Source organism: Prunus mume, linkage group LG8 (assembly GCF_029339155.1).
Source record: "Prunus mume cultivar Tortuosa linkage group LG8, ASM2933915v1, whole genome shotgun sequence".
Classification (NCBI taxonomy): Eukaryota; Viridiplantae; Streptophyta; class Magnoliopsida; order Rosales; family Rosaceae; genus Prunus; species Prunus mume.
This window is the reverse complement of record NC_142705.1, coordinates 5,318,580-5,334,290: the sequence shown is the minus strand read 5'-3', so window position 1 is coordinate 5,334,290 and position 15,711 is coordinate 5,318,580. Positions and strand designations below refer to the sequence as shown.

The 15,711-nt window shown below is 38.5% G+C and overlaps 3 protein-coding genes across 3 annotated transcripts; 2 read left to right on the top strand and 1 right to left on the bottom strand.

Annotated features, from left to right (window-relative positions):
- The first annotated feature begins 433 nt into the window (after positions 1-433).
- On the top strand, positions 434-2,498 carry LOC103340671 (pectinesterase-like). Its single transcript, XM_008244109.2, has 2 exons — positions 434-1,542; positions 1,660-2,498. Exons 1-2 carry the CDS (start codon positions 573-575, stop codon positions 2,352-2,354), a joined length of 1,665 nt encoding a protein of 554 aa, XP_008242331.1. The 5' UTR covers positions 434-572; the 3' UTR covers positions 2,355-2,498.
- A 24-nt stretch (positions 2,499-2,522) lies between these two features.
- Positions 2,523-10,184, bottom strand: LOC103340631 (alpha/beta-Hydrolases superfamily protein). Its single transcript, XM_008244069.3, is given in 12 exon segments — positions 2,523-3,377; positions 3,597-3,904; positions 4,115-4,349; positions 4,625-4,780; positions 4,860-5,062; positions 5,228-7,368; positions 7,371-7,386; positions 7,582-8,049; positions 8,178-8,336; positions 8,432-8,617; positions 8,807-9,083; positions 9,332-10,184. Coding segments are annotated over 12 exon segments (5,244 nt in total). The 5' UTR covers positions 10,096-10,184; the 3' UTR covers positions 2,523-3,046.
- Positions 10,185-13,830: 3,646 nt separating this feature from the next.
- On the top strand, positions 13,831-14,625 carry LOC103340630 (SAUR-like auxin-responsive protein family). The gene has a single exon (XM_008244067.2). The coding sequence runs from the start codon at positions 13,925-13,927 to the stop codon at positions 14,300-14,302; it is 378 nt and encodes a 125-aa protein (XP_008242289.1). The 5' UTR covers positions 13,831-13,924; the 3' UTR covers positions 14,303-14,625.
- Positions 14,626-15,711: the final 1,086 nt, after the last annotated feature.

The window sequence follows — 15,711 nt, the reverse complement described above, 5'->3', positions numbered from 1 at the left end:
GATCTGACCAGTAAGCAAGCAACAACTTTGTGACAAATGGAAAACAATTGCTTACAACTTTTGTGTTTGAGTTGCTCCATTTCCAAGTTACGTAGAGTTTAGCCAATTCTAATCTAACTTCAATTATTTTTTGTTAGATACTAATGTAGCCAAAAAAATTTGAAGAAAGTGATTTCGGTTTTAAGTAAGCAATTTCAAACGGGCGCCAACTTTTTTGGTAATTTAATCGGGCCTAGCTGATATGAGTTTCAATGGTTCTAAAAACATTGGGCTGGAGTTGCCAGGCCTAGATAAGTTGCTTTCTTTTGTCTTTGGGCTTCAGCATTGGTCAAGTAGAAAACTCACTTTTGTTTTTATTTATTTGTAATTTAGATATGAAAACATATGAGCATGCAACGGACTCGCAGGGCACCCCATAAGACGCTATTTCCTCTAATTCTCCAATTAAATGTGGCACCAAAAAAAAAATTTGTTTTCGTTGTCTATAAAACAGTGCACGGCGCTTTTGGTTAGTTTGAATCTTGATTGAAGTACAAAAGTCACAGAAATTTAGAACGAACTCTAAATCAGCAATGAAGCGATCAAGAAACTGCATCAAGATGAACATGCTTATGTTCTTTCCCTCCTTAACATCTTTGCTTCTAATGGCTTCCTTCTTCTTCTTCCACTTGGGCTTCTCTTTCAGCCACCAAATTCCACACCCCACAATCAAGAACGCTTGCACCACTCTTCTTCACCCATCTCTGTGCTTCACTGCTCTTGCCTCTGCCAAAACCCATGACCATTTCACTACATTTCATCATCTTCTTGAGGCCAACATCAACCAAACTGTGGCATCTGTGGAAAGTACCAGGCAGAGCATTAAGGGTCTTCTAAAGCTCCAAGATTTGTATTTGCAAGAGAGGAATGCGCTGAAAGATTGCCTAGAGATGTTAGACCAAACCCTTTATGAACTTGGCCAGGCAGTTGATGATTTGCATGGATTTCGTGTGTCCTACGGTAACCTCAAGACTCTTCTTAGTGCAGCTATGACAAATGAGAACACTTGCATTGATGGGTTTTTTGAATTGGAAGAATTTGATTCAGAAAATCAAATCGGTCTCAAAGGTCACCTCCAAGGCTTGTTGGCTCCCATCTCTGAATTGATGAGTGATTGCTTGGCCATGATCAGATACCAAGAACAAGCCCTAAATGAACAGAAGAGGCTTGTTACCAAGAAACCAAAGAAGAGGTTCCCAATGTGGATGCTGCCCGGTGATCGAAATCTGATGCAGAGAGAACCAACAATGAAGGCTGACATTGTTGTTGCTGCTGATGGCAATGGAGATTATGAGACTATTGGTGAAGCACTGAAGATGGCTCCTAACATGAGCAGGACCAGGTTTGTGATTAAAATAAAGGCAGGAGTTTACAATGAGACCGTAGAGATTTCCAGAGAAAAGGCTAATATCATGTTGGTTGGAGATGGGATGAACACAACCATAATCACAGGGTCTAAAAGCTTTGCAGATGGATTTTCCACCTTTGCTACAGCCACTTTAAGTAAGTAACAAATTTTCGGTTCAGAAAATTCTTGTGTTCTTGATATTTTTACATGTATTTGAAATTTGATGAGTATTGAATTGAAAGTCAAAGAATTTATTATTCTGATCTTTGCAGCTGTAATTGGGGACAGGTTTTTAGCCAGGGACTTGACCGTAACCAACACAGCAGGTTCAAAGAAGTTCCAGGCCGTTGCTGCAAGAGTGACCTCTAACTCTGCCTTCTATCATTGCAACTTCAGTTCTTATCAAGACACCCTTTATGTTCATTCCCTCCGCCAATTCTACCGTGACTGCATAATCGAAGGCACAATTGATTTCATTTTCGGAAATGCAGCTGCAGTCTTCCAAAACTGCACAGTAATTGTTCGAAAACCGATTCCCGGTCAGAAATTGATGATCACTGCTCAAGGGAGAACAGACCCAAATCAAAACACTGGCATTTCGTTGCAGAACTGTACCATTGTGGCTGCACCAGATTTCAACAAGACTGAGAGGCAAAATTTCACAACTTTTTTGGGTAGGCCTTGGAGAAACTATTCAAGGACTATAGTCATGAAGAGCTACTTGGGGGACATGATAAATCCACAAGGGTGGTCAAAGTGGGATGATTATAGCACTGTGGAAACTGTGGAGTACATAGAGTACTTGAATTTTGGACCTGGATCAGATACAAGGCACAGGGTCAAATGGGGAGGCTATAAAAAGAATTGCAGTGAAGAGATTGCGAGGCAGTTTACAGTTGGTTTGTTCTTACATGGAGCCGGTCATTGGCTAAAGACAACGGGCATTCCACTTTCTTATGGTTCATAAGGAAGATAGTGAGAGTGAAACAGAAGTGATATATATTTCTGTTATTCTTGAAAATTATGTAGTATTCCTGCCTCTTAATGTTGAGAAGTAGTCGTTTTAACTGTAAAGGATTAGCACCACTTGCAGTAAAGAATGGAATTTGGGTTTAAGCCTAGCAAATACAGAGACTTTCAACAGAAAAAATCGCCTTGAATTTGATTTTTTGGGATTAAAAATGTAGAGTACAATCAAAATCCTAACGGTGGTTGTTCATTCTATACAGTATTGTACACATCATATAGTGTGTTGGCAAAAAGGTAAGAACAGAAACAAGCAAAATGAACTAAACTCCCGAGCACTTTGGTGCGATCATGAGATAAAGCAAGTAGATTGAGAATATGTACTCATTTCCCAGTTACAAAATTTGCCTGCAGCCTTTGGGATTTATATATACACCACGGCCGTCAGCTTATTGACCTATAGCATTAGAGATGAAAAGCTCCCATGAAGCATTTTCAGCTTTCAATGACCTTTCCCATCTGAATTTATTTTATCTGTTTGTACCTTCTTTCATACATTGAATTCCAACCTCACGCTGTTCCTATTTCAAGGTGAAAGTACACAAGCAACCAGAATCAGTAAGCAACAACGAGACTGCCATGCTGATACTGCTTCACCATTACACCACCATCTGCGTTGCGAATAACATAACACTATATACCAGCGTACTGTTCTTTTAATTCTTCAATTCTCCTTCTCAAATCTATTTTATTCAGAGGCTGCCTCGGGTACAGAATTAGTGCTAAAAATAAGGAGAATGCAAAACCAGTTAGACCGCTAAATGGTTGGAATGGGTGCGTCCCCATAATCCAATGAGGAAAGCTAGCCTGGTAGGTCAGAAAGCCACCCTTCTGTAGGATGAAACTTGAAGCCATAATTCCTGCACGAAACCCAATTGGAATGGAAAGGCTCCCTTGGTTTCTTTGTCGAGCACCTGATAAACTCAGAGATAGAAGCCAAAGTCCTGGGATTGATAGTGGAGACCTGAAACCCCATTGAAAGAAAAGACTTAAATTTATCTTGCACATGGTCGGCAGAAATCATTCTACAGAACATTCCAGTATTTCATTGCATATATCTTGTATAGGGCGCAACAATAGCTAAAAGATAACAGCAACTATCCATTCCAATTTCCACACAGAAGACAAAAAGAACGCACGAATTCTAGAAGGCAATGAGTAAGTAAAATGAGTAGAAAACAACCTCTGGAATAAAGAGAATGCAAGTCCTGATATAATTATTCCTTGATGATATCCAAGATCTGCAGCAATTTCTTGGGGCAACCAGGACCTGAAAAGCAATTCTTCCACAAGAGCAACACCAGTTGCTGTTAAAATTCCTTGACCAACCAGCCTAAGCACTTGCCCATAAACTTTGATCCGTGTCATGGCATCCAAAGAAGATAGAGTAGAGGGCCAAGCGAGATTCACACAGCCAAGTAATGCATTTACAGATTGTATTGATAACACAAGCATGACTCCACCAATCAAGCCCTTCAAAAAATCACATAACTGCAAGAAAGGAACTGAAAAATCATCTAGCTGCAAGTAATGAATAGTATCTTATTTTGCATGAACCAAGCAACACCAAATTACATTGTTCTCTCACACAAAGACTTGAGCATGTAAAGACAAATCAGATCTTCAATTAGCAAGCTCAAGAATGGAGATATAACCACAACCAAAGATCCAGTTCTTGTCCAGAGTTTCAGATATCCGTACCTTTGGCAATGACGTTAAATCTAGCCCATATTTCTGTAGGGGATTTTCATATCCGCGTATTCTTTTGCCCCATATAATAACAAGTATCATAAAAGCCGTATAGAGGCCAATAATGCAAGCAAGTTCAGCAATTCTAGAGGATGTATTTGTTGCCCAGCTTTGTAGAAATGTGGGAAGTAGTGGAACAACAACTGGTGACCATAAAACAAGCACCATACCAACAAACCCAAAAATCCTACAGAAGAAAATGAGAATAAAGGACCATATCAGTAAATACAGTAATTAAGTACAGAACTCAATTCAACAAAAAGTGCATAAATGGGGAAAGATTACCATGCAATATACAGATAAAAGTTCTAATTTGATCCTCTCTTAATAACCATAGCCTATATAGATTGGCATGTAAGATTAACTTATTAAACATAGAAATTCGTAGCCCAAATGACTTTGAGATAAAGATAATTAGAATTAACCCGTATATGATTACTCTGAAGACAACTTACAAAATACCTCTGGATTAAGGGACGCTCAGCTATATGAAGAAATTGGATAAGCTTGTCAGTCAAACTCATCGCACCACGTAAACCACCCCATAGCAATGCAATTTTGCCAACTAGCTTCAACATCCCACCCTTTTGTCCTAAATCTGCCAACATTGCGACCAATCTGTTTTCAAAGTAATTACAATATTAGTAAAAGAGAGAAGTAGTAGTAAGTGTGTATACAATAAATTGTGTGCTTAGACCTTTCTTGATCCACTCCACCATCTTCCTTGGTAGGTACCACGGGAGCAGCAACTGACATGGCTTTCTCAGCAAGGCTTGTGACTATGTTATTTTGGTTTTTTTCAGTTAGTGCCTCCTCAAGCTTGTCAGGCTTCCTCTGGCCATTACCTTCCATCAAGGAGTTGGATGAACACTCGGAATTTTCATCGCCTTTGTATGAATCCTGTGTGTTTGTATATAAGCATGATAAGTAGCAACATACCAAAATAGACAAAGTCAGCGGGCTTCTACCCTCATAAAGATTATGAAGAAATTTACATAAACACGTAATCAATGAGTATAACTAGAATTCTAGAAACCAAAAGTGTCTGAAGAAATAAACTTTTACCTGATTCCCCACAAATAACGCAGATGCCCCAAGGGCAGCTGTAACAGCACCAACCATAACAGTGTTGTTTATATTCTTCAACCCAGTCCTCTCCCCTTTCCTGTTAACTGAACTATCCAACCTAGCATTTTGATCAGATTTATCAACAGGCGTGTGGTGAATCTCTGCGCCACTAGCCTTGCCCAGATCTTTTTCTCCAGATATTTTGGCTTGACTAAGTGTCAGAACTTCTGTTTGGCCACAGTCATGCTCTGTAACGACAACAAAATGTTTTCTCAGCGCAGCTAAACTCGAGCCTACTATAACACCAACTGGCAGTACTCTTCTCAAGAAGCTAGTGTCCTGAACGGTGGATGATATAGCTCTAACCACATTCTCACCATGAAGAGTACCAAATTTTTCTGAGATGTTGTCAATACTATGGTATTTAACTTCCAAAATGGGAGCATCAGGTCCAACACAAAACGATACTGCATTTGCCACTTGTTCCACATCTCTGGCAAGATAGGGTTCCATCTTTTTCATGCCAGCTGCACTTAGTCTGCGGCCCACTTCAACCTTCAAAGTATTCAATATAATATTTTTCACGAATTGAATGAAATCCTGTGCTTTTTCTTCACCAATTTCAATTCTCTCCTCCATATTTTCCACTGTTTCATATTCTTTTACTGGTTCCTGATACTTCTCTGTATCTAATATTACATATGATGGTTCAATAACTTTATCATTTACCTTTGCAGGTGAATGGGCGTGAACCTTTCCATCAACTTCCCTATGAGTCGCATCATTACCAACAGAACTTCCGACATGTCCTGGTGGTTCTAAGAGCTTCCACTGACCTTCTTCTGGAATATAGTCCAGCAATAGAGAAGCAGTTGAATCTAAATCTAGTGGTTTGGTAGTTACCTTTGAAAGAAGATCAATATGGGCCCCAGTTGGAACTGGAGTTATGCAGAGCGGAGCGCTCTTTACATGATTAAGTTTGTCTAAATTTCCCGCAAGAAGATTGAAACCAACCAATTGATCCTTCTTTTCTTTTTTATCCTTCACTCCACTGTTAACTGCATCACTTTCTTGAGAAATGTTCATACAATTCCCATTAACTGACATGGGGCTTTGATTAGGCTTCTCTACCCATCCATTTGGTGCATCAGATTGCAAATCCATATCAATCTCAGGGTGATCAGATACAGAGATATTACTTAACCTATCCAGCTGTTCATTTTGGTCAGTCTTACTGGCTTCTGAATCTTCTAGACTACTGTCATCATCGAGATGGTCCTTTGCAGATTCAGACCCTGATACAGAGTCAATTTTACTTACTTCTTTTTCATGTTCTGAACTCTCCTCCAATTGAGATATCATATTTTCAATAACACCAAAAACATTGTTGACTGCCAATTGGGTGGAATCATCTATCCCTGTAAATGCATCCAGTGCCTCAGAAACACTAAAGGTATTACTTTGATCCATCACAGGCTTCATATTCTTATTATCATCAATCTTTTGATTATCATTACCTTCCTCTTCTTTTGTGTCTACTTGATCTACTATACCATCTTGGTCTCTTGGCTCCTCAACAATTGCTTCATCAGAACCACCAACAATTTCAGCCTGGCTGGAACTGTTAGTATTTGTGTCTGGTTCTGACCCCTTATCGTAAAGATATTCAGGAGCCTTTTCTTGGGAAGACTCATCGTCATTATTTCCTGATTCACTAACGTCGTTTCTGACAGAACCAGAAACATCGCCATTACTGCTCAATGGTTGGGACTGATCTGGATTTAAATTCTGTTGTGATCCATCTGAGGGATGATACTCTGATTCTAGTACCCCTGGAGGCTTGTTCATGTCAGGAAGATTGTTAAGTGAGCTATCTACCAGATCATCATCCTTTTTCAACTGATCCGAAGAATGATTGTCTTGATTTAAACCTTCTGAACTTGATATTCCCGTGAACTTGTCTTGGACCTTTGACTTTAGACCTGAAGACATATCGGGAATCCGGGTAATACCCAGGAGTTCATCAAACTTTAGGTTTGTGCCTTGAGTCTGCACAACTCCAGATACAGCAGCTGTTAGCTTGCCACGAACATCTTGTGGCACTGCATCTTGCAAAGCTTTCATTAGTGTGTCTCCTGATCAACTGCTGTTAATACCTGGGCACATACTCAGAAAAAATTTAAATAGGTACAATATTTGATTCAGATAGACCAGAACATAAATATACTATGTGTTAAACAGTTCTAAAGTGCACATTGAGAAGACCGGAGACCCCAATTAACATATGACATGAACATAAATGCGACCACAAATGCGAAACCATGGCATGAAATTGCAATTTCGAGCTTCACCTTCTTCTTCTTTTCTTCTGTTAGAGTATCAGGCATGGTTACATCTAGCATGTTCATAACAATTTGTGCTGTCTGTAACACTTGACCTCTTTCACCATCTACAGGATTGACTTCCTCCTCATTGACCAATTCTGGGTCATCAGATTTAGTCTGATCCAGGGCACCATTTTCCACATCTGGCAACACTTTGTGTCCAACCTCTGACTTTCTCGATGAGTTCTTTTTGGATCTTAACCAGAAGCTAGCAGCAGTACCACTTTCAACAGGCATATTGTTTGTAGGTTCTGCGGTATATCCGTTTAAAAAATCTGACTGGGTGAGATCCAACTGCTTGGCAAATTTGCCATTCTTGTTGGACCCTCTGCCTTCCACAAGAGCTAATTCTTCTGAAGGGTCGATGGGTAAGTCCACATCTTTAAGAAGAGGGTGACGACCCTTCAAAAGTCCAAGCTCCACTGCTGTAAGCCACTGCACAGACCACACGCATTCTTATCAGAATATCAGAATGCAAAGTCAGATTCCATCCAATCTTCAAACATGAGGTGTTTTAAAATAAAACTTCTTCAACCACAAACAGAAATAAAACAATTTATTACCTCAATCGTTACATGCTGGCACCAAGATAGAGCAAATCTACCACCATCAATAACACTAGATGTAGATGGCAAATAAGAACACAAAAGTAGGCTTGTAAATGGATTTTCTGCTATCAAACTGCGTGGAACTGAGAAGAGTGGCGCTGACCCATCGTCTTTCTGATAAAGTGAGATGTTAGAAATATTAACATACAATAAACAAGATCCTGTCAAAGTTGAAGTAAATGGCTTTGAGTTGACAACTATGTATGCACCTGTATAAATAGAACGGGAATCTTCACATTCCCAACCACACCTCTTGTACTTGATTTTGAATAAAAATCTTCAATGTCCTCAAAACCATAAGATACCATGGAGATTGCTTTTTCAAAATCACGAACAGAACCCGTTGAAAGAGCTCGTTCCACATCAAACCCTTTTGCTTTTCCTTGAAACAGTTCCTACACAACCAGGCGTGCATATTGTGTAATTTAATAACGACAAGGGATAAATTACATAAACTAAATGGTCGAGCATAATTTGATGGCACCTCATTAAGCATTTTAAGTAGCACTTTGTTTCGTAAAAGATTGAAAGACTGAAAGGTAATGCATTTGCAGTATAGTAGAAGATTCAAATTGATCATCCACCTTGTTAGAACTTAGAATATCTATGAGTCCACCAGTGAGCTGCTGATCAATAGCCATCTGATGAGGAGAGGACCTAGTGGCCTCCTCTAAGTCAAAAGGATTGTCAATGCAGGTGGCGGCTGTAAGTGGCGTGCTCTCCCCAACTTCTGCCAGGTACTTTGTCAACATATTAGCACCATAGCCCCAGCCAACACCCATCAACGTGGTCCACGGCCTCGCCTCAGTGATGAACTGTATAGCAGTGGAGATATCATCGCTGTCAGCTGCTGAAAATAACCTACATAACATAAAGTGGCTTAAGTCGTCCTACGATCACCATCTGATTCTTCTCCTAAAAACCAAAAAATCCAAAACAAACCCAGACCCATTTCTTAATTACGTATAACAAGTGCAATATTGAGTCCAAGATACCAAATTTCCAACACACACCTCATTTTTTCAAGTTTTCAACTACAATTCACAAACAGATAGATGATCCTAGCCTCACTGAGTTTAATTGAGTTGAGTTGAGCGAGTGACACATACCGTGGCGTGGTGAGAGGCGACCCGGCGCAACCCCTAGGGTTCATAACAATCGGAAAGCAGCCTCGCCTGAGAGCTTCGCACACAAAGGACCTGACTTTCCAATCCATACTACCCAGGGCCGAGCCCGGCACGATAACCAAGGTGGTGTCCAAACCATGTTCCTCTTTGAGGTCCAAATTCGCAGGCCAATCAAGAGATATGACCCCTCCATCGTCCGTGCCCACGCACAGTCTCTGATACTCCAATTTCTCCTCCACGCCACTCTCTGTGCGGTTCCTCGAATCGAATTGAATTCGACCGCTGTTGAGCCTGACGAAGTGCCTGTCCTCCTTCACCAGCTTCTCGTTCACGTCTTCCAACAACTCGCTCCCCTGGAACGATATCGACGGACACCTCAGGATGACGAAGCGATTAAAAGGCGTCGGACTGGTGAACAACACCCAGTCTCCGATATCGAAACCGGATTGCTGCTTGGCCCAGCCGGAATTGGAATTGGCATTAGAGAGGTAGAGGGTGGCGCCGGAGATGAAGCCGAGAAGCGGAGCGATGAGTTGGAGGGAATTAGGGGAAGGGAATTGGGAAATGAAGTCGTGGAAAGGGTTTCCGTTTCCGATTCCGAGTTGGTTTCGCGGGGCAAGTTTGAGTCTTCGGCGACGGTAGACCCGGAACTCGCGGATCTGGAAAGCGTGTTTGAGGAAGAAACGAGGAGTGATGGTGGAGCGAAGGTTAGTGTGATGGGTGCAGTTGGAGCTCAAATTGATCATTTTTTTTTTTGGTTTCGGAGAATTCGGGTTTTGAAAATTCGAGTTTATAATGAAGAAGAGATAGAGAATCAGAGATGGAGAGAGAGAGAGAGAGAGAGAGCGAAAGCTCTATATCTGTTTCTGTTTTGGACCCAAAGGGAGTGAAAGTGAACGGTTGAGAAAGTCGATGGGACATGTGGGCGATGGTGATTGGTGAATAGAAGAGGCGGGAGGGAGCAAGCTGTTAGGTTGAACACGGCTTTTACCCGGGAATGCAACCTCAACGGTCCCTATTCTACGTTGCTTTGTCTTTTCTATTTTGGTTTTTGTATTTTTAATTAAAGAAATCTAGAACGGTCCATATTTCTTATTTTAGATATTAATAATAAATATCAGCTCCGATCTCTTGGACCATAGGAGTTCAAGTAACATCCAACGGTTTAAAAAAGTTTCTTAAAAGGATTGCAAGAATGAGTGAATCGTTGAATTTACATCCAATAATAAGTGACCATAAATCTCTTAAACCCCCGTAGTTCAAAAGATCGGGACAATTAATTATACTAAGATGATTTTGTTTATGTAAAATTAGCCAATCTTATCTCCCCCTAAACTTTGTTTTAAAAAAAATAAAAAAGAAGAAGATATAAACAATCTTCAAGCAGCCCAACTATATTCCTCCACTTATAATGGACCTTGATGTAGTAGGCCCGCTTATTTCAAATGAACAGCCCATCCAAAGGCCTCAAATGAAAACTCAAGTATGCAAGGTATGATGTGCCTATGCTATGTCTTTTCAAATTTCTATGATGTACAGATAAATCAGAGGGTTAATTAGGATGTTGGTAGACAACAAAACTGGCATAGCCAGATTCATAACAAGATAATTGAGTTGATGATCTTGTTTCTATTTATTTATGTTAAGAAACCAATCAACATCTTTTAAATTTTATTTTTATCCAATCAGTAGGAATCAATTTCAAAAAGTTTTTGTTTTTGTTGTTTGAAAAAATATCAGATTAATTATATGGTTCATAATATTATGCATAGATTTTGTTTATATGCAGTTTGTCACATATGTATACCCACCTGCAAAATATATATAAGAGATTTTGAGATTGTGTCTCCTCCAACAGAGAATCAGATTTGCCTGTACTATTATCATCTCCACTAATTACATCATTTTCTGCTAATTGGGCTTGACCAAACTTAATTGGGCATCATTCAACATTAATTATTGTATATGTAACATGACAAGATAACGTTCGGCGTTCATTAGTGCTTGCTTTATGTAAATTAGTTGGTCCAATTAATTAGGAATGTCAGATTAGACTAAGATTAACAATTGATAATGACTCCATTAGCACCCTAGTAGTTATGCATGAATTGAGTCCACGTGGGGCAGGTATGGGTGTGACAAATGTTACTAAGAATGTAGACATGGCTCAAACATTCTACGTCATGCCAAGTCCATGTGTTGTTCACATGTTCTTGCTCACCAGCTGCCTTGTGTCTTTAAATCAACATCAAATTTGACAAAAATGCCAAACCATATCATGGTTAGTAGGTATTAATTTGGATGTTTATGGTTCCCAATCTTATATTATATCATCTCCTCACGTTACCATAATGCATAAGCTCTCATAAAAATTTCCTACGTTTAATTTGAGCCCTTGAAGTGGCAAAAATACATCTTTAAGTTTGCCTGCATTTCAAATATCAAAAGCCGACTGTATATCCGTCTCATTGTACCTAAATTCGATCCCCTTCTTCGACATTTAGACTAATTTATAATATCATTTCAAAATTCTGAAACCAACTAAACTTATATACAGTGTATTAAGTATTTAATCAAATCCCTTGTCTTTTCTGATAATGTTAAAAATGAAGGTTGTTACCGCTTACCGCCGGTTGGCGCCTACATTCTGAAAGAGGGGAGGGATGGATGAAGACCTTGAAAACAGCATTGCACATGTCTGTCCCTTTCACTGACATTTCTTTTTAATTAAAAACATAAATAGTAGAATTGTTCTTCGTCAATAGCGTTCGAAAATCATGGAGACCACCACCAACTTTCTAGTAACCCCTCATCCAAGACATTTTTTAATAAATAAATTAGCCTCACTCATCTTTTTGTTTGTTTTTTTAATTTTTTTTTTATTCAACACAGTTCGACGGAGCAAAGCCTGAGTTACTCTATTCAGATGCAACCAGCCAAACTTTGAAGGCACATTGTTTGGGTTGATGACGCCTCATGTGACGAACGCCGCACCTGGTTTTCCCTCGAGCTTTGCCGCCGTTATTATTCAACTTCTGCAATTTATATCACAACTTCAAGAATTGTTATATGTTAAGGAATATTTTTTACTAAATATATAGTTTTTTTTTTCTTCCAGGGAAATATATTGTTTGATATGTTATATTGTATGAATGTCAATTAACCGTTATAATTGATCAATTATAATCAAGAATACATCACTTGATTAATAGATAGTGGGACTGATAAAAATATTTAATAAAATGCCTTGCAATAAACATTTTATATTGTCGAAATATTGAGGATATTATCGTTTTTTGGGGAGGGAGATATTTTGGAATATATGCATGTAATTATCGTATAATTATCGATAATATCGGAAAAATTTTGGCGCCGATAATATCATTCAATTATCACAAACATTTGGTCAATATCGATAATATCGCGATATGGACATAGAATAGAAAAATAAATAAATTTAAAAGGCTTATGCGTGCACACAGGGGGGATTTGAATCCCTATCACTTCCGTTCTTCCTTCAACGCCTTATCCACCACACTGTTGATGGAAAAAATCCGAGACCCAATCTCATATCCATATATATAGGTGACATGTTAACAATTACATACAAAACTATTTTGGGAATTTATCATTTGATGATTACTTTTCACAGTACACATGCTCTACACAGAGATGATAAAGACAGTGAAAAATTTGAACCTCGCAAGAACTTTATTTGGTACTAAGTCACTCATATATCTTACCATGCAATTTATAAAATGTAATTTTTTTATAGTAAATTATAATAAATAAATTATTATGGTGTGTTTAATCTTCTCATTAATTATTATATATATATATATATATCTAAACTCAAAGTGTTTGTGAGCTCGCTATATAATCAACTTAAATTAGTCAAACCCACGATGTAATGCATGTCCTTCCAATTTTTTGTGATAAAATAATAGAAAATTAACTAAATAAACATCATGTAAAGTTTCAATCAAAATTTTCAAAATTTTCTTACAATTTCCTTTGTATTTATTCAGTTTTTACTGATGTCGATAATTTTTTGATATTTCCATCCATATTTCGGTATTTTTGGACCCCCAATATTTTAGACCTTGATTTTAACAAACTACTCTTTTGATGAAAAATAATAAAAAAAATTCCATAATAGTTCATTTAGTTGTAAAATAATTTATTCCAACACGGGAATTGACCGTTCTCCTTTTTTCTTTATCTGTAAAAGTTACATACATATCCCTTCAATCTTCTAATACACGCACATATCAACTAACTCTTAATCTAGTGTCTAATGTTAAAAGAAACTCTAAATTCGGATCCCCAATTGATTTAAAATCTCATATGAATTATAATGAAATTCCTTTTATTCACTTCCAAAAGAAGAAGAAAAAAACATTTTAATGGAATTACAATGACACCCCTCCCCCCTCACCTAAGTTCCCTTTAAATATGAACCTTCTTTCCCGTTTCCAAATCCTCCAAAAGCAACACACTACTCTCTCTCTCTCTCTCTCTCTCTCTCTCTCTGTTGCTTAGGAAAACATTCATTTAATCTAAAACTTCATCACCATGGCCAAAGGTGGGAAGCTAACAAAGCTCAAGTCAGTCCTCAAGAAGTGGAACTCATTCAGCAAGCAGAACAGCCGCCCAAGCCTCAACTCCGTAGTCTCCCCCGACGACGACTTCTCCTCGTCCCCCGCCGTTATCTCAGCCGACCTCCGGCCGGTCTACGTGGGCAAGTCTCGACGACGCTACCTCGTAAACTCCGACGTCGTAGACCACCCGCTTTTCAAGGAGCTGGCAGACAGGTCCGGGGACTCAGACGACCACACAATCAATGTCGCATGCGAGGTGGTGCTGTTCGAGCACTTGCTTTGGATGCTCGAGAATGCCGATCCTCAGCCCGAGTCAATGGACGAGTTGGTCGAGTTCTATGCCTGCTGTTGATGAGGAGGAAGTAATATTATATGTAATGCTATATACGCATGTAGGTGACTGAGGAAAATAATGAGTAAGAGAGAGAGGTGGGGGTGATTCTGTGTGGTCATCTGCACGGTAGAAGGTTGTACATTGTTGATAGATCGAGTGGAGAGGAGGATAAAAATTGGTTTGAGATTGTGTGATTTGATTGCACGGTTGAGGATGATTAACCCAATATTTAACATCCATCTCTGGGCTGGTGGGAAATTCGTTAGTTCTGTCATTCTTCTTTGTTCATTCTATTCTACAGATTTATGAATATATATAAATATTAATGTTTATTTCTTGTAGTTTGATGATTATTTTATGTCGCATATATCACACCTTCTTACTTGATGTGGTTGGAATGTAATTAAGCGAACTCCGCATAATTTACAAGGTTATTATTAGTTAGAACGCGTATTTTACTAATTACATAATTGATTACATCTCACGACAACGAGATCTATACGTGCTTATTTGAGGAGTTGAATATTTAAGCTTCATGATAAATGCGATAGTGCGGTACATGTAGTATGTGGTATATATGTCCAAAATAATGTCAACATTGGAAGAAACTATATAGTACCACCATTTAATTATTTTCCTGTTCGAAGTTCCTGGCCACACACATTAACTAGGCAGTCAGTGATACTTCAGGCATTATCTAAAGGATAACAAGCTAGCTACGATTTAATTACCAAATGAAATTCAATTGGTTGCTCGGGTGCAGAATAAAGAACACGTATATGCTTAGTTGCTCTATTTAATTTGTGACATTTTGATAAATTTTATGTTACTTAGTGGTGAAGAGAAATTATGCAACTTTACATGTGGATAAGTTTGGTCTGACGACAACAATACGTGGTCCTTTGTATTTTTATGTCGCAAATGGGTCCTGCGCGGGGGTTTTGGAGGCCATAACATGATGTGGAAATTGACAATTGGGAAGGAAGAGCAAAACATATCGGCTACCTTTAAAATTCCGTGCGTATTAAAATGGTTTTTTATCTCCTGTCTTTTTAACATCACCAACAACAAAAATAAGCAAACGACAACAAATCCTTTTGAATAAGACAAGACCGGTTTGTAGCTTTAATTAAATAATTCAGTGACAGTAGAGGGAGACTAAGCTAACCAAGTATCACGTCGGAGCTTATGTTATAATATCTCTTTATATTTTATATTAACATTAAAAACGTTTATTCAAAAGAATAATGAATTAATATAATTAAAACCCACCAGCAAAGGTGGCTTGGGTTTGGATACTAACCTCCTTTTCTCTATAACCTATTTATTGAGATAAATTGAAGAAAAAAAATTGCAAGAATTAATTTTTTATGATTAGTCTCATATTTTGTGCGTAAGAGGCCGTCCGCGCAAGACTTATATTAAAA